Source organism: Choloepus didactylus, chromosome 10 (genome assembly GCF_015220235.1).
Source record: "Choloepus didactylus isolate mChoDid1 chromosome 10, mChoDid1.pri, whole genome shotgun sequence".
Taxonomy (NCBI): domain Eukaryota; kingdom Metazoa; phylum Chordata; class Mammalia; order Pilosa; family Megalonychidae; genus Choloepus; species Choloepus didactylus.
In genome coordinates, this window is record NC_051316.1 from 47,647,347 (window position 1) to 47,674,746 (window position 27,400).

The 27,400-nt window shown below is 39.5% G+C and overlaps 2 protein-coding genes and 1 pseudogene across 8 annotated transcripts in view; 1 reads left to right on the forward strand and 2 right to left on the reverse strand.

The window, feature by feature from the left end:
• The window catches only part of PIP5K1B (phosphatidylinositol-4-phosphate 5-kinase type 1 beta), a 343,315-nt gene that overhangs the window by 231,211 nt on the left and 84,704 nt on the right, over positions 1–27,400 (reverse strand). The gene's annotated exons all lie outside the window — the stretch shown is intronic.
• LOC119545581 lies at positions 2,991–4,159 on the forward strand (annotated as a pseudogene).
• Positions 11,642–18,353, reverse strand: PABIR1 (PP2A Aalpha (PPP2R1A) and B55A (PPP2R2A) interacting phosphatase regulator 1). The gene has a single exon (XM_037851235.1). It carries the CDS (start codon positions 18,224–18,226, stop codon positions 17,363–17,365), a length of 864 nt encoding a protein of 287 aa, XP_037707163.1. The 5' UTR covers positions 18,227–18,353; the 3' UTR covers positions 11,642–17,362.

The following is a 27,400-nucleotide window of genomic DNA, read 5'->3' on the forward strand; positions in this document are numbered from 1 at the left end:
TAAATCAGCTTCTAGTTGCCCTTCAGCAGGGCACCTTTGGGCACTGCACAAACTACAGAACCATACATAGCAGCCCTCTTGAGATGGACTCCATCCAAGGTGAGTGTCAGATCAGAAAGGAGGAAGTACTGGGGCCTAAAGAGCCCAGGGGAGTTCAGGCTACCCCTGATCAATCCCTGAGGCAGAAAAACCACAGAGTACTGCACTACTCCTTCATTTAACAAACATTTGTGCATGTGTAGGCCCTGTGCCAGGTGCTTGGATGAAAGGCATGGTTCCAAACCCAGAGGACTGGCAGATGAAGGAAAGGTACACCCCAAATACTGCAGGGCCCAGAGCAAGAGAATAAATGAGGCCCACATACCATATGCTGCCAAATTTCTCTCTACCTGGTTCCATCAAAACTGGGCATCTGCTGCCCATGAGAAACCCCTGCTCCCACAGCATCACTATTTTCAGCTCCTCAAAGGAACGTGAGGTGGGAAAACCAAGCTTTGAATTTAGAATTCTCAGACACCTGTGTTCTGGGCCAGAACAGACTAGCTCCTCGCCCCTGGCCTGTCACCTTCTCTTCCCCACTGTACACCTGTCTCACAACTGTGTGCATACATGTAGGCAGCCCAACTGGCAATCTGATCTCTTACCACCTGCCTGCAAAAGCTGCTTACCCCCCACCCCTGCCTTCCTGCCCAAAGGCACATTCACTGGGGCATGGTTCATTCTCAGGAGGATGGATCTGAGGAAGAGGCCCTAGGCCCTTGAAGCAGGCTCTGCATAATATGTTCAGGGAATTCTGGAATCCAGAATTCCAGTTCCTGGTTAAACGGAACATGACCTAGAAGAGAGTACATGGGCTCCCGGTTGGCACATTCACTCAGATTCTCAGACTTCTTGCTCCATGAAGAAGGGCATAGCCAGAGGGGAGCTCTTTAAAGTATAAAATCCAGATTAAGTGGTCCAGGGCAAGGGTCCCTCTTGCCTGGGTTTAAGAACAGTCCAAGAGATAGAAGGGTAAACTGGCAGTTACAAAACAGTGTGCTCGTTGCTCAGATAGGCTGGGTAAGAGTTGCTTAGGGGAGCACCCAGAAGGAGCAGGTAACCTGGAGTCTGGAAATGCTTCTCTGAGGAGGCGCTACCTACTAGGGTTGTATCTTCAATGCTGACTCACAGGAAGCGAAATAGAAAAAGCTTGAATGAGTGTTTCCAGGACCTGGGGCAGCATTTGCAAAGGTGTGGAGCTGGGACAACACGGTGCTTTCTGGAAATTAGCAGTTATTTGGATGGTGGAAATAATGGGGTATGTGTTGGGGAAGGGCCTAGCATGCATCTGGAAAAGTTGACAAGGTTGCTGCATGGAAGGCCTTCATGTGCCATGCAACAGCATTTGATTAATACCAGAGCCGCCAAGGAGGATTCCATTCATTTTCACAATTGACTCAAACTAAATTGAGTCACTGATGAGAAGGTATGCACTAAAGATGGAGAGTTTCAGTATTACCAATCAGATACCACATGTTTGGTACCCCTGCCCTGCCAATCTATTAAATCCAACATATTGATGAGCAGTGTGGTTATCTCAACACGATTTTAGCTATATCCCAGACCTTTCCCGCATTTTGGACTTAACATGTCTAACCAACACCTCCCTGTGGATTTCTTACAAGATACTATACATAGTATGTCCTAAAGAGAACTCAAACACCTATATCCCTGCCCCTTCTGACTTCTCCATTTCATCAAATGTCACTCCATTCCCCTTTTTTACTCAGGTCAGTTAACTAAGAGTGGTTCTTGATTTCTCCCTCTCCCCACTGACCATGCCCTCCCCCAAATCCTGGTGATTTCTCAAAACTACCTTCTCCTCTCCATCCTTTCTGCTGCCCCCTCAGCCCAGATACCTGCATCTCTCACCTAGATTAATACAACAGTCTCCTCCTAATTGTCCCCCACCCCTGCTTCCATTCTGCATAGGCAAGGATGATCTTAAAAGGCAATAAATTTAGGTTAGTCTCTGGCGTAGAACCCCTTAATGCTTTCCTAGTGCACTGAGAACAGTATCCAAACTCCTTCTCTTGGCCTGTAAGGCCTAGTATGGTCTGCTGCCTACCTTGCTTTCAACCTCATCTTATGCCATTCTCCCTCTTGCTATGCTTGAGCCCCACTAGCCTTATTTCAATTCTTCAAACACAACCAAGCTCTTTCTTGCCTCTGGGACTTTGCACATACCACTCCATCTGTGATGCTTCTCCTTGATCACCCTAACCAAAATGCAGGTGCTTCTCAATGATTCATGTTCTCAGGCCCTTGTTTATTAACTTCCTAACATTTATTGTAATTGGCAACAGTTTTATTCTTTTTCTGTATGTTTTGTCTACTATAATGTAAACTCCATGAGTTGTGTCTATTAGGAACTAAAGTTGTTAATGAAATTAAGCTCAATGTCTGGCCCAAAGAAGGTGCTCAAGGAATATTCACCATCATCATTCTCCAGCTTTCTGTTAATTATGTTCCTATACTTAAAAAAAAAATTCTTGCTTATTAAAAAACGCAAAATGAAGAAAGGAATCATTACATCTTGAGGAAGTTTAACTCAAATCTGAGCTCCAATGGATTACTTTCTTTATGTCTTCACATTAGCTATTATGTGAAGCTCCAGGAGGTGTTAAAGGGAAAACAACTATAATGGATGCAAATTCATTTACTAAAAAGTTCATGACAGTAAGAATAATAGTACTGCATGCCTTATTTAAGGTGGAAAATACTTAAATAAGAGCATTATGGCTCCCTTACAACATATCTATTTAGTTTAAACCTCTGGCTCCTTTCTATTATAAATCTACTTTGTTTGAAGTCTCAGAATATAGAGCACACAGAACTTTCCAGAACGCTCAGTGAGAGGCGGAGGAGTGGCGGCTGCCTGAGCTGCACATAGCAATGCGCTCCTTCCTGCTCCCCCTCACCAGCCTCGGTCCGCTCACCGGCTGTAGAAAATGGTGAAAGAAACCACTTACTATGATGTTTTGGGGGTCAAACCCAATGCCACCCAGGAAGAGCTGAAAAAGTCTTACAGGAAACTAGCCATGAAATACTGCCCTGATAAGAATCCAAATGAAGGAGAGAAGTTTAAACAGATTTTTCAAGCTTATGAAGTGCTCTCTAATGACAAAGGAGGAGAACAGGCCATCAAAGAGGGTGGAGCAGGTGGGGGTTTTGGCTCCCCCATGGACATCTTTGATGTGTTTTCTGGAGGTGGTGGAAGGATGCAGAGAGAAAGGAGAGGTAAAAGTGTTGTACATCAGCTCTCAGTAACCTCAGAAGATTTATATAATGGTGCAACAAGAAAACTCGCTCTGCAAGAGAATGTGATTTGCAACAAATGTGAAGGCCGAGGTGGTGAGAAAGGAGTAGTCGATCGCTGTCCCAATTGCTGAGGTACTGGAATGCAAATAAGAATTCATCAGATAGGACCTGGAATGGTTCAGCAAATTCAGTCTGTATGCATAGAGTGCCAGGGCCATGGGGAACAGATCAGTCCTAAAGACAGATGTAAAAATTGCAATGGAAGGAAGACAGTTTGAGAGAAGAAGATTCTAGAAGTTCATGTTGACAAAGGCATGAAAGATGGCCAAAAGATAACATTCCATGGTGAAGGAGACCAAGAGGCAGGACTGGAGCCGGGAGATATTATCAGTGTTTTAGATCAGAAGGATCATGCTGTTGTTACTCGGCGAGAAGTTCTTTTCAAGTGTATGGACATACAGCTGGTTGAAGCATTGTGTGGCTTCCAAAAAGCAATATCCACTCTTGACAACCAAACCTTAGTTATCACCTCTCATCCAGGTCAGACTGTCAAACATGGAGACATCAAGTGTGTGCTAAATGAAGGCATGCCAATTTATCGTAGGCCATATGAAAAGGTTGCCTAATCATTGAATTTAAGGTAAACTTTCCTAAGAATGGCTTTCTCTCCCCTGATGAACTGTCTTTGCAGGAAAAACTCCTACTTGAGAGGAAAGAAGTAGAAGCAACTGATGAAATGGATCAGGTAGAACTGGTGGACTTTGATCCCAATCAGGAAAGAAGCCGCCATTACGATGCAGAAGCATATGAGGATGAGGAACACCACCCCAGAGGTGGTGTTCAGTGTCAAACCTCCTAGTTGGGGCCAGTGAATAATACCCACTACTGGCATTTTATATGCAGTAGTGAGTAAGTGAAGGACTATAATCATAATATGCTCACTACTTGCTATTGTTTTTGTTTTAATATTCAATTACAGTAGTGTTTTAAAAGTTAAAGAAAGAATAAACTAAAATATAAGAGCTAAAAAAATATATATATATATATAGATCCCAAGGTTTTTCCAATCCTAAAACCAACAGATGAGCACAGTGATCTTCATCAAATTTTGGATTATTACTAGGAGTACCAAAATTTTAGCAGATAATGTGAACCTCATGTTCTTTGACTACTCTTTCAATCTCTTTGTGAATGTGCAGCCATAATTTCTAAGCTATCCAAGGCAGGAAAAAAGGAATATAATTGATATAGCAAGTAGTTACAAGTGCCTTATTAAGCATTGCCCATTTCCTCTATCAACAGTAATCTTTCAGGATCAAACTGTTTAATAATTTCCTAAAAAGGAATAAACAATTAGGTTATTAAAAAAAAAACTCAGAAATGTAGAGAAATAAAAAACACTAAATTAGTTTTTAAAGAAAAACAAGAATTAATTTTTCATGTTTTAAATACTGCAATTCTGGCTTGCTTGCAATTCCTAGAATATACTTTATTCTTTGTACATTTTGCATGAAATTCTTCATGTATCCCTTATCTCCCTGGCAAATGCTTATTCATTTATCAACCTGCTAAAGGGATACTTCTATTAGGTTCTCCAAGCAACCTGGAAATGTACTTTTAATATATTGTAACAAAGTACTAAAAAGCACTGTAGGTTTTTTTATGCAGACGTCTGTGTACCCAACCAAGAGCAACTTAACGACTCACGCATTCCCCTTTGCAACCCCAGCCCCTAGGACAGTTCCTGGTATCCAGTAGGTAGTTACCCAAACTTTAATGCAAAAATGAACGGTTAAGCCACTTGTATTAATCCTTTTCTCAAGACCTGTAAGGATAGTGACCATATTTTATAACCCTAAAGCTGACAAACATGATGTAATAAGGATGTTTGTGTGATCTGTGGGTGAATGAAACAGGAATATGTTAGTTTTAATGCCAAAATTCTGGAATTTCTGAGATGTTTCAATCAATGTACAGCTGGAGGTAACAGTTACTATTTTGTCAAATCTAGAAAATCCAGGATGTAAAGTTGCCACAGTTCTGAAAAAATGAAATGGTGGTGACCTTAAATCTATGGGGTAGAGATCTAACTCAGGCCTTCTCCACGACTCCCACACACTCCAGCCTTTCTCCCACTGAAATGACAGAACAGTAAAAACTAACCTCCTGGCAACCTCACAAACCCTGGCTTACAGATTGCTCTGGTTTAGATGAAGACCTCAGAGTAGCCTTTTATTAATGATATTATCACAACTTTCTAGATTAGAGCAAATGAGGCAAAGGCTGTCTTAGATTCATGAAAAATCTGAAATACAAATCATTTTTTAAAAAGTACTTCCTAGCCCGCCCCCTTTTTTCCCAGTCACACACAGGAACAGCTAACGTGACCACCAAATAAATCACTCAAAATTTCCTTGGAAAAGGATGTTTTAAGAATGCACAAAATTGAATTGAAAGTTGGCATGTCAGTTGCTTTATAATGACAAATGCAAGAAATCTTTGTGGCCTTTAAATTTTAAAAGTTTGTTCAGATGTACATCAGAGCATTGTTTGCAACTGAGGAAAAAAATGTAAATATTCTAAAGAGTAAGTGATAATTAGTTAACTGTAATATGGTACATCCACAGAATGAAATATTATGCAACTGTTAAAAGTGATGCAGAAGCATATTTAAAGACACTGTCTTATGTGGAAAAGCAGATTATGGAGCTGGATAGCCAGTATGACGCTATTTTTTGTATTAAAGTTACATATGCATATTGGATCACATAAAAATCCTGGAACAATATAAATAGAATGTAAACAGTGGCATCTCAGTGAAGTGTACTTCTTTTTGCTTAGCAGAAGTATTTAAAGTTTCTAAAATGAACCTGCATTGTTTTTATCATTAGAAAGTATAGTTTGTTTGTTTTAGCCTATTTGGCATTTTCTTCTAGTCTTTTTTCATGCCATTAAAACACATGGCTTAAAGTTTGCTTAAAAATAAATGTCATTTAAGCTCTTCCAATAATATAAAATTTAATAGGAAGGGTAAAATTAAAGTTGATTTCTGAATTTTGGACTGTGAAAATGTGAATGAGGGGGAAAATGGTAATTTTCACGAATGTTAGGAAAACTAAAAGGAGAGTGCACTGATTCATGTACCAACCAAGTTAAGATTTCTAAAAGCTTACAACATTCACTAATGCACCAATAAGATACATTATGACCTACATACATGGCTCAAAGTTTACCATGAGTGAATATTCCACATTGTTTCCCAAGCACAATTTATCTTCACTGATAAACACTCACTGTGCTCTTTCTATAATTAAGAACTGGTATTAGGAAACATAGGTAATCCACTGTTTCTTTCCTTCAGGAAATCTGCTAGGAAGATAGGGGATTATTTCTTGTTTTATATGTATTCTTTAGGTTTACATTTATGCAAATTATCAGTTTTCTGATAAATAATTTTGCATGCATTGCCCCCTCTAATTGTTACTACTTTATGAGGGAGCAACTACTATTAGCCCCATTTAACAGGTGAGAAGATGGAGGCACCCACAGATCAAGCAATTTACCTAAAAACAACAAAGCTGTGAAGGGGGACAGCTGGGTGTGGAATGCAGTTGACCAGTCTACAAAGTATCAGCTTTTAACTACTGTACAACACTACACTATACTATGTACAACAACAGCAGCAAAGTAAAGGGTACAGGCAGTAGGCAATACAGTGATTCAGAGGAAAACCAATACTACCTACAGCCAGAAGAATCAGAGGAGGCTCCTCAGAGGGAGTACTTCCTGACTGTAGTCTTAAAAGACAGAAATGCAATACTGAAATAGTTGTTGTTCCAGGGGAAGGCATTCTTGCCTTCTGCATACCAATATGGCTAGGATGTCCCTGAGTCACTCCCTATAAAGGACTTCAGGCAGTCATCCCCTGTAAAGGATCTGCCCAACCCACAAGAATGAACCTGACAATATTTTATGATTAGAATGGAATCTTAGCAATACAAAGCGAAGAAAACATTCTTTCTTACCATTACTGGTCCTCTCCCACTGTTCAGCAATAATTTTGAAAAGGAATAAGGAAAAATAATCTGTCCCTAAATAAAACCTAAAAACATGAACTACTTTTTAAAAAATTCACAGCACTCACTGAAGAGGAGAATGCCTCTGGGTTAAAAAACTAGGCCAAATTTACAGAAATAATTGTGTCAGAGGTATGAAACCAAATTTCAATTTGTAAGTGGAAAAAGACCATCAAAAAAAGTGACTAGGGAATAAAATAAATCAAATTCATGAAGGAAGTGAATGAGTAAGCCTTTGGCTTGAACAGTTAACTCATGTTTGGAGTAAAACACTTATTTATAGATTTTTCGGGTAGGGGATGGATGACTTCTACTTTAGTTCTTCTTTAATCTCAAGGATATAAAAAAGAACCCAATCTCTTTCTTCAGTCATGTCTCCAATTCTGCTCATCCTGTTCTCTTAAATCCACTCTCATCAAGGTTTCACCCCCCCACTGCTCCACTGAAATTACTCTCATCAAGGTGATCTGTAATTTCTACATTATTAAATCCAGCTGTCAATGATCAATCCTCAACTTAGTTGTTGGATTAGCTGCCACTGACACACTTGATTACTCCATCAAATACACCTGATTACTGAGACATCAGTCTCTTGGTTTTCCTATATCCCTGGCTGTTCCTCCTCAGTCTCCTTTTCCTGATCTCTTAATGTTACAGAATGCCCCAAGGTCCAGTTCCTATTCTTCTATTTTTTATCTATATTCACCCTTTAGTGGTAACATCTACTGTCTTGACTACAAATACCATCCAAAGGCAGGTGCTTCCCAACAGTGTATGTCCAACCCAGCCCTCTTTTTTGAACTCCAAACTCAGTTATCTAACTACTTATTTGGATATCTAATCGGTATGGCTTACCTAATGTGCAAAACTGAGCTAATGATGCCACCCTCCACCCCCAGCCTGCCAAAAAAAAAAAAAAAAAATCCTACTCCACCCACAGATGTCCACTTCACATTTGATGCCAACTCCATCCTTCCAGTTGCTCAAGCCCAAAACCTAAGAATTACTTTTAACTTCTCTTTCTCTCATTCCCACCTTAAGCCTGCCCACAAAATCTGTTAGTTCTACCTTCAAAATATATCTAGAATTTAACCACTTCTCACCACCTCCACTGCCAACACCCTCATCCAAGCCAGCATCATCTCATACCTGGATTGCTGCAGAAGCCTAATTGGTCCTCTGCTTCCAAACTTGCCCCTCACAGGGTAGTCTCAACATGGCAAGAGTGTTCCTTTGAAAACCTAAGATAGATCATACCATGTCTATGCTTAAATCCCTGCAATGCCTCCTATCTCACTCATAATAAAAGCCAGTCTGCAATGGCACACAAGACTCAATACCATCTGTGCTCACAACAACCTTCACCCATTTCACTAACCTCCTCTCCAGCTATTATTCTGTTCAATAACTGTGCTCCAACCACACCGACCTTCTTGATGTTCCTCATTGCATATGTAATTTATTTATTTATTATGTTTATTGTTGTCCCCTCACTCCCACAGCCTGTGAGGATGTAAGCAGAACATGTGCTCTACAAGGGCAGAAGTCTTTGTTTTGTATACTGATGTATCAAGAGATGAGCCAATGTCTGGCACATAATAGGTGCTCAAATAAAAATGTGCTTAATGAATGAATTCCTAGTCTCTTAGCAAGCTATAGAGAGCCAAACCATGTGCCTGGGCTTGCTCCACTAAGAATCTTACTATATTTCTTTCTCTTAAAAAGTTTTTGAATAGAATTCATTCATCCACTTCTCCATCCATTAATTCATCTACTCAATGTAAATTTGAGTAACTAACTATCATGCAACTGCACAAGAATTAGAGACAGACATAAAAGGCTGAGGCCCTAATTTTGCACGGGTAAAGAGGCAAGAAACCACACAAACATAATTCAGTCTGTTAACTGCCTTTACAGAAGGAAGCCCTGGATACAACAGGATCCCAGAAGGAAGTCTCCTAACTGACCACGACTGGCGGCAGGAAAGGCCTTCCGGAAGATGTGCCCCTTGAGCCAAGTTTTTAGGTGTTAGTTAAGGGAAGAGGGGCCAGTAGGGACTATGCAGGACGGGGAGAAGAACCATTCTAAGCAGAGGAAACACTCATCGGAAAGCACAGATGGTGCCTGAAGCCTTGGGGTACTGCAGGCAGCTCAGTGCGGCTAGAGTCACGGAGTTCAGAGGACATGTGGAAGTGCAGGGGCCTTCTTCCACTCAGACTGCATAATTTGATTTAATCCTGAAGTTAAGAGGTAGCCAGTAAAAGTGCATAATCAGGTTTGCATTTTAGAAATATCTATTTGGTAGCAAGTAGTATGATAAAATGGAGCTTGGGAAAGATTATATAGATGGGTATGGAAATGTAATTTAAAGTTAGAAACCTAGTATAAATTTGTAAGGTAACACACTCCAAGAATTTTAATATTTGACTCAAAGTAACCTAAAAATTATTATTGTTGTTGTTGTTATTATATACTATTTTTTCTGATGACTCAAAAGAGAATCTTAAGGCAAAGAACCTCGAAGAAATTCTCAAACTCATCCAGATTCAACTTCAAGGTTCAAATGAAGAGAAACAAAGAGTATACAAACATTCGTGAAGAAAATTACCATCAATGTCCCTCTTTCCTCAACAGGGAGCTCACACAGATTGTCTAAGAGAATGCTCACAATGCCTACAGAACTACCCAATGCCTGCATCATCCCCTTCTTCCTACTCCATCTCAAACATCTCAAATTTTTCTTTCCAAAAAAATAGCAACACTCAATAGCTACTCGTCACTCTGGAGTTCCAGTATCCCTCCTGGCACTGCAACAGTAAAATCTTTCTTTGTCCTTAAAGCAAAGGGGAGGGATTGCCTGAATCACAGGAATGATTACCTCAAACAACCACTTTACTTTGCTAGGACACAAAGGATCTTTCTCAATTGTCTTTCACAACATGCCTTGCTAGCCAAGCCTTAGAGGTCAGTTTGATTTGGGGGACCACTGCAGGCCACTGGAAAAGAACCAGAGTCCTCTGTAGAATTGGGCTTTTGCAGGCATGTAAGAGCAGTAACTCCTCTGTTCCCTAGTTTTAGTCATGTTGCCTTAAAAATTTTAAGAGTGATTCTCACAGTCTCCCTAGGTATTTATTCTAGAAATTTAAGAAGGATAAATAGAAATCAGGCACAAAGGGATCCTCTTTTTGGGAAGCACTTGGAATCTGCAAAGTTGATGCAAAAATCAAAGCACAAACCACGCTCATCAACAGTATGTACATACGTACATTGATAAATACATATTGTATATATGCACACACACACATGTATATACACATATACATATATTTAGCATCATTTACAAAGCATCATTAAACTACCTATTTAAGAACGGAAAGCTGATGAGGGGAAATAGAAAAACTAAATACAGTTTCAAGTGCACAGAGAAAGGTTCATAAGGCAGGTAAGAGGTGTGTGTGTGTGTGTGTGTGTGTATACATATACAAGACTCAAGTATTTGATGTTATCTGCCTAACCTTCCTCTCTTATAAAATTATTTTCACAAACGAACTATATATAGAGCTAAAAGCCATGTTTGGAAATGATTTAATATATATATTGAACTTCTAAAAATGACACTAAGCTTTTAGAACAAATTGTGGTTTTCAGTGCTTTGTTTCAAAATGTCTAATGCAGGAACATGAACAGCGTGAAACAAAGTCTAAGCACCAATTCTAGAATGTGTTCAAAGGGGGAAATTTTCCTTTAAAAGTCCTTTTGTTCAACAGTGAGTGATTTGCTATGAAGTAAAGTTTAAAAAAAACTTTATCAGGCCTTGCTCTGAATTTAAATATCTACCCACTGGGGAGAGCTTCCTACAGCAAACTTGTTTTTATGTGTGTAGTAAGAAGTTTTGCATCTTCTTTGAATCCTGCTGTTACTTTTTCCTCTAAAATAATGATCCATTTTAAACTTATGGTTTTGGGGTAGAGGAAGGAGAGAGTCATACTGGTTTTTGCTATTGTTTTCCTAGGAATGATAACCTAAGAACAACCATGGATATTGCATACATCAAATACAAATACGTTTTAAAAGATATATACATGTATATTTTAAGAAAACAGTTAAAAATGATCTAAAATTTGTGGTTTGGGGATTCCTTATCATTTCAAATAGCATATCAGTTTAAACTATATAAAGCAGTAGAACCATGATTTCCTTCTACACTTTAATTTTAAATTTATTACTAAATAAAACAATCCTGATAGCTTCCTCTAATATAATAACGTCTAAAGCCATCTTTTAAATAAACATATACTTTGATTTAAAATAGAAGTGGCAGGGCTAGCAAAATAAAGTTGCTAAAGTTAGATGGAAATAGCTTTATATCAATAAGAAAAAAATTCTGTTTATAAGAAAAAGACAAAATGCCTGACACTCAAAAAGCAAAAGCAAAAAAAACCCAACAAAACAACAAAACAGCAAGTAACAGGGACTTGAGAAAATATATTTGGTTTTCTCATCTGTTAAATAGGAATAACCACAGCACCTACCGCACAAGGTTGTCATGAAGATTACATGTATTCATATACGAAAAGCACTGAAAATAGTGCCTAGGCCCATACTGAGTGCTTAATAAATATTAGCTGTGAAATTATTATTTTTGGTGACGTCTCATGTTAGAAGGCTGGCTCTTGCTTTCCCTATGGGGAATCACAATCTTGTGAAAATCTTGGCTGCCACGCTATGACTGGCCTATTTCATACAGAGGGGATACACTGAAGAGACTGCTCAAGACTTCTAAAATCAGGAAGGAAGATGAGGTGACCCCTCTATTTCACAGAGGAGTCTGTTTCTGATTTGTGAAGGGAGGACTATCAAAACAAGTATAAGGCTTGTTTTGCATACTAAATGGTGGAAGTCACACATGGAAACGTCTGCTCACTATAATAAATACATTCGAATATCAAAAACATTTACTTTATACAAGGATAGGCTACATTGCAGGGTAAAGAGTATACTTTGAGTGTGGAAACGAGTTTCATCAGTCAAGGCTGATACAGAAAAAATTCCTGGAACAAGTCTAAGATAGATGACAACAATAACTGACAACTACCACTACCACAATTATAATGAGTTGCTGCTTCTACAGAAATTGCCCTGCATTGTTGTAAGCATTTTACATATATTGGCTCATTTAATCCTCACCACAGCCATCCAGCTCCACGGTCTGTGTTCTTAACCACCACAATATATTGCCTATCTCCTTGCTATGGTGCCCTGGGCAAGTTACTTAATTTCCCCGTGAGTCCATTTCTTCATTTATAAAATGAGAATGATAATGGCACTTACCTCAGATGGCAGTGATAAAGATTAAGTGAATTAATGCATTTGCTTAGAACCTAAAACAGTGCCTGACACATGGCAGGTACTTTATTTTTAAATAAAGTTTGTTTCAATTCTTAAGAAAAATTTTTAATTGGATGGCAATTTAGGGAAGGCACAAAGAACTTTTATTTGGCTACAATGAGCAATCTAACTTGAATTTTTTTCAAATAAGTGAAACTCAATGCTTATCTTTAGACCTGATTCTCTAACTGAACAAAATGAGCCCCATGAAAAGTATGGGCAAAGCTGCTAAAGCAAGAGCCCTAAAATGAGAGACCAAGTTTTCTGTATTCTGTCATGACTGATTATAATGAAAGCCCTTGAAAATAACTGCCTAGTCCATCACCTTCTGCTGACTTCTCAGCATCCTTGGTGCCCCGGCCAATTATTCAAACTATACTTTCAGCAGAATCCTTAATTGCTTCACACACTGGATTTTACCCAGTACCCACAGAAATAATACCCAAACCTAGGTAAATCCAACATCAATCCGCTTTCTTTGCTCCTGCCATTCAAACTGCAACCTGATATTCAATGTGGCCTAATAAACCTTCTACTCACCTGTAAGTCACTCCTCTAGATTCTTAAGAGGTAACACTAAATCTTTATTTCTCTCACACTTCCAATTCTACTCCTGCCCCACTTTCAAATATCCTAGACTCCTCAATAATTGGAAAATAGGAGCAATCAGACACACAGTCTTTCCATTTTCCACACTCCTATCAGTAAATTCAGTATTTACTGATATCATTGCCTAGTCTTTTCAATCTCTGTCCTGTTTCAGAAGAAAAATTTAAAAAGCTTCCAGACCTCTGTTCCCAGGTCAACTCTTTCTTCTATTCTCTGACTCTGCTGCCTTGGAGATAGAGGTTATACCACCTTCTTCAGTGCATTGTTCTGGTAAGTATTCCTCTTTTCCCCAACCTCTCTCTTGGATCTTCAGACTTTTTCCATGAATCTATAAACAATTTTCTCAGGCCTGTTTAGCTTGTAAGCCTTGACCCTTTCCCCCATTTTACTGCCAAATATCTCAAGAGTTGTCTTTCTGTAGGAATGTAACTGACTAAACTAATAAATGTAATCACTAGAAGGCAATCTGACACAGGTTATTCTTGATTACAATCAATCTTTCAAGTATGCTTAAAAGCTCTGCTATCCAGCAGCCTGGGATTTGGTGACCATTATTTTTCCCATTTACACTGTGTTTTTAACAAGCATTAAGAAAGAAAAATATACCACAGAGGTTTATTATATATGACAAACTATGATTTAAATGTTGATATATGATCTAAGGCTTCTAAGATGAAGTTTATAGATTAGCAATACCAATAGTCAAAAAAATTATATGAACTATATTATAGCAAAAATGTTTTTGAAAGATAATTCTTACACAAGCTAAGGCCTTATATTCTACAGAGTAATAATTATAGTTGTGAACAACAATATAATGTAAAGTGTCCATATAAACTCTTAAAGCCTTATCTGATTTTAAAAGGTACCACCTTTCTAGAAGAATAAGCTTAGAGACATTAAGACACCCCACCAACACCACCTTCTTCCATGCTTTCAGGGAAAAATATCTGGGACTACCACCTGAAATGGGAGAGAACATGATGTGTGTAAAGAGAAGCAAGCAAGCCAGTGAGGATGGAGCACAAAGGAAAGGAGGGGCAAGGGCCAGAATTAATACATTTTGGTATACCATAAGAACAGGAAGCAATCAAAAAGCTTTAAACCAGGAGACAGAGGGGTTGGGTCTGCAATTTAAAAAGGATTACTCTAGCTGACATACGAAAAACGAGCAGGAAGCAGACCAGAGAGAACATGACAGGGATAAGTGGTGTTAGGAGGCTGCTTCAGAAACATGAGAGAAATGGTGGTAGGTAGCATGGATGAGGCTGGCAGTAGAGATGGAAACAAGGAGACAGATTCTAGAAGATAAAATCAGAAAGACCTGGTAAATGATTAGATATGAGGGAAAGAAAGTAAGAAAGGGATCAAGAATGCCATGCTGGTTTCCTGCACTTATATACATATACACGTGGAAATCTGGAATAACGCTCTTCTGTAATATACAGCAAACTGTGAATAGAGATTACCTGTGGGAAGGGAAAATGAATTTTGCATAGTAAAACACTTTCATTTTTTAGTATATGGACATCTGCATTGTTTAAATATTTTATTATCAGCAGGTATATATTACTTTTATAGTTAAATTCCCATGCTGTAGAAACAGACAAAGCATCTACCTGGCTGAGGACAAGAATGGCATTTTAAGGAGACATAATCACCTGACCAAAGGCGCAGACACATGAAACTACATGGTATATTTAAAGAATATCAAGTAGTCTAGTATTTGCAGAGTAAGAAGGATAGCTGTGTATTAGGAAGGGGATTAACAGAGGATTGAAGATTTTTTTTAGAGTAAGGACAGATTATGATAGACCTTATACACTAAAGAAATTGTTTCCTAAACTGTAGGAAATGGGGAATAATGTAAAGTTTTCAAGCAAGAGAGTGAAAAAACTGTTTATATTTTAGAAGGATCACTCTAGAGGCACTGCGAGGACTGGACCAGAAGGGAAGGAGAAGACGGGGGGAGATCATTTAGAAAAGAACTTAAGCTACATGAGCGGCAACAGATCTAGAGGAAGGGAGCAATATGAGACTCATTTCAGAAGTGAAGTTGATGGGATTTGGTGATTAAGTTGGAAGTGGCAAAAAGAGAAAGTCAAAGATGCTTATCTGTTGCTAATTTAGGAAATTAGATAGTGATGACATTGATTTAGGCAATGCAAGAGGAGATTAAGCGAGATGATGATAAATTTGTTTTAAAGATGTTAAGATTAAAGTACCTCTGGAAGCAGGTCAAGGTGCCCAAAAGGTTTGAATTTGACAAACAAGGTCAGGACTGGAGCCTATGAACATTACTCAGAACAGAAAAATTTAAGCCTTTTGCATACAATCTTACCCTCGACATAATTTCACTGAATCCTTGACGCAACTATCAAGAGTTGACCAGTTCCATTTATTCTTGCAGTTGTAAAAATTCCAAATAATTGTAAAAGTCTCTGTAGGCAATAATCTCAAAAAAGCTGGGGCTTTTTGTCCCACTCTCTCTTTAAGCCTTTTATTTCTTCCCCCTCCCCTTCTGTGCACCATTCTTTCTTTCTATACCTACCTATCTAGTTATGTATAATATAAAACATTTATTATGCAAATTAAATATTATTTTTGTCCTAATTTTAAAAGGCAAAGAAAAGAACATTTAACAATTCTATCTTTAACAAAACCTGAAGTAAATAATGAGTTACCTATGTGACTCTCCAATAATTCTTCTCTTGTGAGTCATTGACCCTTTATCAACTGACATCCCCAAGGCAGTCAACTCCTGCTCTATCTTTAACCATAGAGGCTCCTGAAACAATTCCACAGTACTGCTGTTGCTAACTGTCAGAAATCCAAGTCACACTGTACCTTTGTCTAACCGATGGTGCCCTAGTTTTGTGGGAGGTGAGGAGGAAGAACTTGTTGGCAAGGAAACAGCTGCTTCCTTCCTGAGCAAAGGAAAACGAGGAAGGTAACAGATGAGCAGAGCAGAAAAGCAGCCAAAACTTGCTCTGGCTCCTTGTTGGCAAGGATTTTCAGAAATGAGGCATGATTGGGTATTTTAAAGTTTGACAACTGACAGAATATTGTCTGCCTGGGTACTCAGCTGGAGCTTAACATGGCTTCCTACACATTTTCTACATTTGAAAAAGTTTTAGGTTTGCAGTGGTACAAAGAGCTTAGTCTCAGCTCATGTACAGTGGGTGACGACTGCAAGGCACTGTCCCATTTTACTTCAGGATTATATTCAAGAGAATGTACTTTCTAGTAAAAAAAGAAATTTTTCATTTTCCTGCATGGTAGTAATATTTGTATGACATGAAAACTACTGTTAAAATTTCATTAGAAAACATTTTTCTTAAATATGTTGACTTTTATATACTTAATTTAAAAAGATTTGTTGCAAACGTTTATACTTTGTTCTTTTATCAACCCCCTCCTATCCACTTATGAGCCCCCAAATTAAATACCCAAGGATCACAGGGTAAAAGACAACCACTGATTTGATATATTATAACTAGCATATTTTAAAAATAGCTTTAAAAGTTAAGTTATTGTTCTTTATCAAATGGAAATTAGCAATCACTGGAAAAAAACATTAAAATTAGTGTGGGCATGAAATATGGAATTTTAAAACATCAGTTTACTATGCTGATTAATTCAACATTTATATTTTCATCAGAACTTAATAATCCCATAAATAAATAGAGCTCTCAATTATTTAAAAAAATCAAGGAATAACATATGTATTTAGACATATTAGCAGCGTAAAGATGTATGCTTCAACACACTTATTGGGAAAACGTCTGAAAATATTACTACACTGAATTCAAGGGCACCCGCAGGAACTGGACATAGAAGTTCTCTAGAATAACATTTCAGGAAATTCCAAAAAAGGAAAAGGGTCAAATAGGAAATAGCCTCAAATTAATCAACAAAGTTCAGTACTTGCTCCAACTTGATTTTTGTTCTCTCTCCACTGCGAAAACAAAGTCTTGGGTTTGGGAAAATCACTTAGATGAAAGTTCATCTACTGGAATGAATGGAGAGACCGCTTGGGCAGGTGACACAGGAGAATCGGTAGTAGTGCTGACTTTCGCTGGTGAGTTACAAGAAGATCCGGCACTGCTGCTGTTTCCATCAAGGGTATCTGAAGATACACACACACCGGGATCTGACAGCTGTGCAACGTCAGAAGAAAGCATATTGGTGATTCCCTGGAAAAATCTCTTTGGCTGATAATCAGTATCCATTTCACATTTTCTTTTCAGTGGTCCAAGAACACTTGGTCTAATGCAATTGATGGGACTCTGGCTTCTCCGGGTAGTAAATCGGGTCGTTGGGCTGGGAATAGGACTTGGAGGCAATCCATTGCTACTCACAAAACTTTGCAAGGATGGTGAAAAACACTGCTTCCCAATTCCCCGGGTGGGTGACGGTGCTGGCGACACCGGAATGAAATCGATGCGCTTCGGGGAGGCAGATTTCTCCACATCGTTGTCACTCAGGCTGAAACTTTCCTCCCAGGAGTGGCTTATCTGCATTGCGGTCTGCACCTCGCGCTCGTGGACGGTCTCTCGGTTGATCAAGTCCATGCCCTCCTCCTGTTTGATCTGGTGCAAGCGGCTGCTGTGCATGCGGACGGGGGAGGCCGGTAGCAGCAGGCCGTGGCGGCTCGGGAACGTCGTGCTGTTCCGCCTGGCGCTGGGCGCCTCGGCCTGGAACACCGGCGAAGTGTCACTGAGGCCGTGGATCAGGGGGGCGCTGTTAGACCTCCTCAGGCCCCCGCCGCCGCCACTGCCGCCGCCCTCCGCCGGGCTCCCGCCCGTACCCGGAGGCAGTTCTAGGTCTAGCTCCATTTTCTCTTGAGCCATGTCGGGGGCAGGGAGGCGGGGGCGGTGCTCAGTCAAGGCCCGCGAACTCCCATTCCCCGCAGTCCAGGGCCGCCGCCGCTGCCGCCGCCGCCGCCACCGAGAATCTGTCAGCGGGCTGGTTCTTCTGCGCGTGCGTATCCCTTCGCGCAGCCGCCCTGCAATGTCGGCCCCCGCGGCGCCTGCTTAGTACGTAAGAGTTGCGCCGCAGCCCTAAGAGGAGGGGTAAGGGGTGTTTGGGGAGTTCGTCTGTTCGTTCCTTCCACGAATAAATACTGAACACAAGCTTGCGTTAACGCACATTAGTAAAGTTATCATATTCATGAGTCGTACTTATAAAAGAAAGAGCTGTGAAAGAGAGGCCCTTGGTGATGCAAGGGTGTATGATGGAGGGGGGAAGGGTTAGCCTTATCTGGGAGGGCTTCCCTGAGGAAGGGACAATCACCTGAGATATAAAGAAACAGGCAAAATGGGTGCGATGTAGAACCTTACAGGAAATGGGAGGTTAGGGCAACCTGCCAAGTGGCAGGCGGTAACCAGAAGGAGAGGAAGGCATGAAAGCTTGGTCTGGAGTAGAGAGTGCGAGCTGGCGTAACGTGAAATGGTGGACCACGGCAGAGTCTGGTCTCAGTACCCTGAGAACAATGAAAACATCGAAGAAAGTTTTCAAGCCCGGGTGTAACAGCGACCGAAAAGCTCAGCGGCTGCGGTCTGGAGAACCAATTATTAGGAGATTAGAAGCTACAGGAAGAAGACCAGAGAGATAGTGTGGAAGAAGAGATGGAGAGAACAGTAAATTTGAGAACTATCTAGGTTAGAGGGGAAAAAACATCCCTGAGTGATTGTATTACAGTTGTTTTGTTCAGTCATGTTTCCAGCACAAGCTTATGAGCTCAGTAATGTTCATTCAGAATGTGGATTAAATAAAAGGAAAATCAATAGATCCTCAATTTTTTTTCAAACAAAAATGCTGTACTTGGTTCATGTAATCAACATAAACTTTGATATCATTAAAACTGGGTTTATTCATTTAGTCTTTTTTTTTTTTTTTTTTGCATACTTACTATGTGTCAGGCATGTGCTAGGAAATGGACCCTATTTACAAGGACGTTTAGTTTCTACTGGGAGGAGAGATAATAAACAAATAGGCTATTTTCAGATACTGATAAGCACTAGGAAAAAAACAAAATACGGTGGTGTGTTAGAGCCCTATTGATAGAAGGAAGGGGGCAATTAGAGCTGAGATCTAAATGAAAGTAGAAGCAAGTCATGCGGACATGGGGGGGGGGGTGAGTATTTCAAGCAGAGAGAATTCCAAGTGCTAGATTCAGAGGCAAATGAGATTGGTGAACTAGCATGAAAAGAAAAAAGGGCAGTGCAGCTGAAGCATAAGGAGTGTGGAGGAGATCAAGGAGTTTAGATTTCATTCTAAGTGTGATGAAAAGCCACTGAAGAGTTTCAAGCAGGGGAGTGACATTATCTGACTTATGTTTTAAAGATTACTTTGGCTCTGTGGAAAACAGACCACACTGGAAGAGGGCAGGACTAGAAACAGATGAGTTAAGGCAACTTTTGCAACAATACAGACAAGATTACTGGACTAGAGTTGTTGTAGTGTTGGGGAGAAGTAGATGGATCAGGATATGTTTTGGAAGTAGCATCAGTAGGGTCTGCAGATGGATTAGAGTTAAATCATGAGAGAAAGACATAAGTCAAAGATAACTCATAAGTTTTGACTTAAACAGGCAGATGGTGATGCCATTTACTGAGATGGGAAAGACTGGGGAAGGAGTGCATTTAGAGAAGTGGAAAATAAGAGTCCTGTTTGGATCATGTTGAGTTGGAGGTGGCTATTAGATATCCATATGGCTATCTGAACTGAAAGAGAGCTTAAAGATTTTTGTTCAACCCCAGCTTTTGCAGCTAGAGGAAGTAAGCTTCAGAGTGGCTTGACGTATTCAGTATCACACAGCTTGTTTTTGAGTAGTAACCAGTACTAGAGCCCAAGTTTTCTTGGTCCCTAGTCTGTCTCTTTCCAGTGTATTTCAAACAGCTTTTAATTTGTAATTCCTGCAAAATAGGGGTACTGATGGTTAAAATAATGCTGATTTTTTTATGCCTACAATTGTAGAAACTGATTTAAGGTTTCCATGTGCCAGGCAGTATTCCAAGTGCTTCACTTGTATCACTGCATTTAATCCTCACAACAACCTTTTGAGGTAGATACTATTATCCCCGTTTTACGGGGGAAACAGATGCAGAGGTTAAGGTATGTCTCCAGAATGACAGTAAGTGGTGGGACCTGGGCTCTTTAGTCTCCAGACCTTGCACACAACATTGCTTCTTCCAGGTATAATGGTGTTTCAGGATTGGGAGAAATCAATTCCAGATGGCTAGCAGCTTTATGAAGGTAGTGGTATTTGAGAAGTCCTTTGAAGGATAGGTAGAATTTTAATGGAGAGATGATATTTCATATAGAAATGGCAACAAGATTATAAAAGAGAATTTTGCTAAAATATGAAGTAGATGGAGAAGAATACCATGATAGAGAAGAATAAGTAATGGGAAAAAGTTGGAAATGAAAGCTGGAGTCAGAGAATGGCAAGCAAAAGTGCATTTATTTAATGCATGAAATAAAAGGGAGCCATTGCAGATATTTGAAAAGAGGAATAATGGACAAGAGCTATGCTTTAGGACCTGGCCTGTGAGTGAAGGATGGAGTGAAGTGGAAGAACAAAAGGGTAAAGAGCCAACATTTTCTTAGTGCCTGCTACCTGCCAGACACTTTAAACACACCATAGTTCTACTTACTCTTAACTGCAATCCTATAACTTAGGTATTATCATGCTCATTTCATAAAGGGACAATTGAGGCTCAAAAAAAATGCAAAAGGTCCTACCATTGTACATGAAAGAACAAAGATTTGAACCAATCTGAATAGAGGTCTCACTTCAAAAGCTAAATTCTTTTTGCTGCATTTCATTTGGATTACAGAAGGAGAATCTGATGGCTAACTCTAAGATGAAAGGAGAGTCTAAACAAAGTTGGAAGTGAGGAAAGAGGAGTTCAATGTGGTATACAGGAGGCAGACACCATTGAACCTGAGGACTCTCTGGATGTAACTGTAGATAAAGAGAGGAGTCACAAAAAGTTCAAGTGTAAGTGGCTGAAAGAATAGCACAAGATTATTAATTATAAAAATAGGGAGAGAGGAGGAACAGCTTCCAGAAGAAAACTAATTTTAGATAAACATTAAATATAGAATATATTTTATAATATCCATAGCATATTATTGTTTATTTTGCACATTACTACATTACTACTTACTAATGTGGCTGGGATGTGCCAAACATTGTCCATCCATGATGACATAATTATTACCTTTACTATTATAAAAAAGCAAAGATATGGTCAAAGTCCACAAACTTTTAAAACATCTACATCATTTGGTTCTTGCCTGAAAATACCTATTAAGATCTTAACTGGTTTCCCTGTTTTCTACCCTTGTCCCTACAGTCAATTTACCACCCAATGTTCAAGGTAATCCTTTTTATCAAGAAAAAAAAAAAGTTGAACTCCCACTCAGAGAAAAAGCCAAAGTCACTAAAATGGACTACAGAACCCTCTGTAATCCATGTCACTGCTGTCGCTCTGACCTCACCTCTTACTACTCTCCCCCTCACTCCCTCCCCTCCAGCCACAGAGGCCTCCTTATGGTTCTTCAGCCATGCTCCCTCCTCCTCTTGGCTTACTCTTGTAGATATCACACTGCTCAATCCCTTCCAGTCTCTGCACAAATGTCATTGCCTAAAAGGCTTTCCATGGCTTTCCCTTATAAAACAGCAACAACTACCCCACACCATTTGCCACATCCATCTCCCTTAATCTTTTTTTTTTTTTATACCCCTCCTGAGCACCACATGACATATATTGCATTTTTTCTTTTTTGCCTCTCATGCCTCTTGGAAAGTAAGCTCCATAAGGGCAGGGCCTTTGTTTTGTTCCCTTGTATTTGCCTAGTATCTAGAACAGTGCCTGACATGTAGTCAAGAAATATTTGTGGAATCATTGTATCAATGAATGAATGAATGAATGGACAAATGTAGCTTTATCCAAAAGGGAAGAGAGGACGCTATTATTTGAAAATCCAGGCTACACAGGTTTTTCTAGACTGATTCTATGTGCTCTTTACTTTGACACTTCTTTTTCTTATCTCAAGAATATTATTTGTTATACTGTCCCCCAGCCCATGCAGATAGGTTACTTTCATTATGTGAACTAAGAAACTGAAGCCCTAGGTTTCCATTCTTTTTCAACCATATGCTGATACTCACTTGATAGAATTAACATGATCAGAGCTGAGGATTCTAAGTAGTGTTTAATATATTGAGTTACTGCTTCCTCTCAAAGGAATCAAAGATAAATGAGAAAATATAGCAGCCATAAAATGCAATTCAGCCTGTTGCAAATGAAGGATGCCAGAGGGCAGCATCAGGGGACCTTCTCTTATTCAATTCACCCGTCTGGTTTCACTCCGAGTATGAATTAAATACCACACTTAGTTGAGATTCATACTCACTCCTAAGTCATAAAGCCTAGACATCTATTCAATAGTTCAACTTTATTCTGGTTACTATTTGAGTTTTTAAACCAGCAGATAGTTTCCTTTCAATTTATAAAGGCATATTTTCACTATTAATCCCCCAGGCATAAGACAAGGAAAATTTCCACTTCTGCATCCACACTGAATGGATGTGAAATATGCATGTGTATGTGTGCGTGTTTAATCTGGATGAGGTGGCAAACATCTCAATGTCCCACATTAACTAGCATCGCCAACCTACAATAAAGATATTGCAGAGGAAAATTGTACTTTGAAAGCATAGTGACATAGGGAGTGTTAAATGGTATAATTACTTTGGAAAAATGTTTGGCAGTACCTACTAAAAGAAAACATAATTGTGTCCTATATAGGACTAGGCAATTCCACTCCTCTATATATACTCAGTAGAAATGAGTGCTGTACCCACCATAAGAGATGTACAAAAATGCTCCTGACAACATTATTTGTAATAGCCAAACACTAGAAAACAAACCAAATGCCCATAAACAGTAAAATGGGTGAATAAATTATAAAATGGAATTCTACACTCAACAACATGGATGGATTACAGGATAATGTTAAATGAAGGAAATCGAACACAGAAGAGTACATACTCTATAACTCCATATACAGGAAATTATGGAAATAGAAGTAAAAATAGTGGCTATACCTTGGGACTGGGAGGTAGCACAAGGAAATGTTCCACATTGTCATCTGGGTGGCTGGTTACATGGGGTTCACATATGCCAACTTGCACTGAACAGAATACTTGAGATTTATACACTTTAGTATATTTAAGTTAGACCTCCAAAATGCTATCGATGTGAGAAAAAAGCGCATGGTAACTTTGAATGTAATTGAGAAATGACAGAGGAGTAGATGCAGAGACTTGAGAATGCACTCCACTAAAGGAATATATTCTTGTCCAAACACTAATCATATGTCTAAGTCTAAACTGTGAATGCTTTGGGGCCCAAATCCTGACTGACAGACAATAGTATCAGTAGAAGAGCAGCTAGTTGGCCTTGACAATAGAAAGGAGGAACAGAAGGCACACACACACATCCCTCAAGCTGCATGTCACTGGCACCTTAAACACAACGGACTGGGGTTGGCTTTGCATCACACTGGGAGACTCATCTGAGGCTGGTTACAGATCACCCGAGAACCATCAGCTCTCCTTGGCTCTGTTGCTACAGTGCCCTCAAAGATACTTCCAAGAAGGCAATGGAAGGAGGGAAAACGAATTACTGCCTTTAATTTTCCAACTTCAGTGTTTGTGTATGCTATTCAACCAAAGCCAGCTCTGTTGCCTTCTCGGCAATATTCTCCAAGCATAATTCATGAAATGGAGAAGAGTTAAAGTAGCATAGAAGGAACTCAGCAGGGGCTGTTAGAAGATATGTGAAGAACAGAAACTGTGAATAAGGTCATGATTATGGCCACAAGGAACACAGTCATTATCACGATGGAAGAAGTATAGATGATCTCAGAAGCTGTTATGGATAACTCTAAGATTGTCTAGAAACAATTACTGAGGGCCTGGCTAAGTACAGATTCTCTTTATGGTAATCTGCCCCAAGTTGCTTCATCTGGTCCTTAAAACTTTAAATCAATAGCAAGGATTAGAAATCAAGGCAGAAACTTACCATGGGGCTGCATACCCATCTCAGTGCTCATTTTTTGCTAAGAGCTAAAAGTCATCACTTCCATGAAGTCATGTCCATACACAGGAAGCAAAAGGGGAGAAAGCGGCTTGGAGACTTGCTGGAAGAAGCCTACAGCCCAGGCCCTCAGCAAAGTTCAAGTAAATAAATAAATGTGAATTATCATTCTTTTTGCAATTTTTTTCATGGGAGAATATCAGGGAAGATAGTACTTAAAAGGGCTACCAGCCCCCACCTTCAACTCCCTTAAGCATTTTGAATAGAATTAAAATTGAGTTGATATTGCTTCCTCGTCCTTACCAATTTCAAGCATGTTCAGTAGTCTCCACGTCTTGGAGCTCTCTATTTGGCAGCTAATGCTTCCCGGCCCATAATCCAAGGGTATGATCAGTAACCCTTTCTATGGCCTCTATGCTTCTCTCTGCCTGTCTGCTATCTTTCCCTTGAAGGATTAATCCGATTCACTCCTGGCATCCATCAGGCAAGAAGGGAAAAAAGAAAGAAAAAAAACCCTGATAGCTTTATAGATAATGTATAAAGTTAACTTCTAAAACATGCAAAGTTTGCCAGCCTAGATAGAATTACATGCTTGGGCTTCCAGTCAGGTATAGTGTTTGGAAACTTCTATAGAGCTCAACATATTAGTGCACAGCAGTATAGTTAAAGAAATATTCAAACCTGCAGTCAGACTGCCTTACTTCCAGCACTGTGATCTCGGGCAAGTCTGTCAAGCTCTCTGGGCATCACTATTCTCATTAATAAAGTGGGGACACAACCTCTTTGTTTTAAGGATCAAGTGATACGCTGATTGTAATAGGCTTTGCAAACAGTAAAGGCCTATGCAAACACAGGTTTCTATTAAAATACTTGGCACCATGAACACAAAATGATCCTGCCCACTTTAACCACTGCCCTCCACCAGAGGGCATCCTTTGTTCTTTTGCCTTCAGTTTAATTCTGTGGAAGAAAAACTCTCTCTTCATGTGTTTCTCCAAGACATTAGTAATTCCTAGAGCCATAGATTTTCTAAACATGTGTGTAATGAAAGATGAAATCACACACTCAGTTTATGAGGAGAAATAGGCAAAAACCACATTTCAAGATCTTTACTATCTGAGTTCTGTGTGTCTGAGGAAAGATGGACACCATGGGAGAGAGACGCCATCAGAAACTAAAAATGTGGCTGGATAAGTGAATACAATTCCCTGCAGCAAGCCATTTGTTAATCCCCAACAGCAGCGGCTATCCTCTCTGGTAGTGCCAAACTTTTCAACTGGGACTAATCCCAAAGGCTTATTCTTATTTATTCATTTAAACCCGTTTTGAATTACTGCTGTCATGCTACTGTCCTTCTGGGCATACAATAAACTGCACAGGACTCACATTTGGCTGTGCTTGACAAACAGGTTGGACCCAGTCTCTGTCAGACAAAGTAAGAGGACTAAAGGGGAAGAAATTGGAAAAAGATTTCAAGAAGTCTCAATAGTCACCATTCCTCAAGATGTGTCTCTGCCTCCATGTACCTGGCACCTGTAGGCACACTTAAGGAGCAGCTCAAATGTTCCAGAAAAGTCTGAGCTGCTGTCTCAAACCTAAAAAATCATAAGCTACATGCTTTAAGGCAATTAGTTGGCTTCAGAGGGTGACAACTGTGCAGCCAAGAGTTACTAACCTCTAAGACACTTTAAGATAACATATATATTCATATATTCATTCTTCTTTCCCTCATATTAACTTCAAGCTAAATAGACAAGTAATGCAACAAAAATAAGAGCATTAAGGGGATGAGCTCTGATCTAATACCAACTACCTCAAACACTGAATGCAAATGCACTCCAGTCTTGTGGTATCTGTGGGACTTTCTCTTCTGCAGCTCTATTTGTTAGCTGGAACAAACAACTGTGAAAGTTCCACTTATTAGGATTTTTCTTCACTCCACTCCTTTTGAAAAGTGAAAGTCTAAGACAGTAGATTGACTTTAGCCCTTACATCAAGAGCCTTTTCACCAAACAATGTGGTCTTTGACATGATCCATACAATACAATATGACATGATATGACACAATACGATATATCACATGATAGCAGGAACTTTGCATTTACTGAGTGCCAGGTACTGTTCTAAGTATTACATTATCTCATTTAATCCCCACACCATCTCTAGGATTATTGTTCTGATTTTATAGATGAGGGAAATGAGGCACAGAGAGGTTAACTAACTTGCCTGAAGTGCCATAACTAGTTAAGTGGTAGAGAATTCTAGCCCAGGGTCTGCCTTCAGAGTCTGAATTCTTAACCACCACCTCCTTTCAAAAAATATACTTGATTTCTCAGGCCTTCCATTTTCTTGGTACTCCAGCTTATCTTCTAACAGTGTTGGTGGAGTGTATGTATGTGTACAGAATAATCATTCTGCTAATCAGAGAAAGAGAGGAGGAGTACATTAATTGCATGCACTTACAGATACTGGGGAGGTTACAATATTAAGCAACTAATAAATGCCCTATTTGTCCCAAAGCAGTCATGAAAATGAATCCAAAGCATTAGAACCACAGAATGTTAGATCTGGAAGAAGCTTTAGAAAACACCTAGTCCAACCTTTAATTTGTCAGCAAGGAAACTGAGGATCAGAGAGAGCCAATGATTTCTTCAATGTCAAAAAGGCATCCAGGACAGAGCTTGGACTCTTTATTTGGTCCACAGGGATTGCTTCCTAACTTGTGGGCCTCGAGTTCCCCTTCCACTTTATACTTTTTCTCTAAGCAACAGCATCCACAGCTATGGTTTTGATATCCATTGGTTTTAACTACAGTCAATATGCTGATATTTCTTGAATTTATATCTTTGGATAGGGGCTGACCCATCTCTAGACTATCATATGTAACAACCTCCTAGAAATTTCCACTGT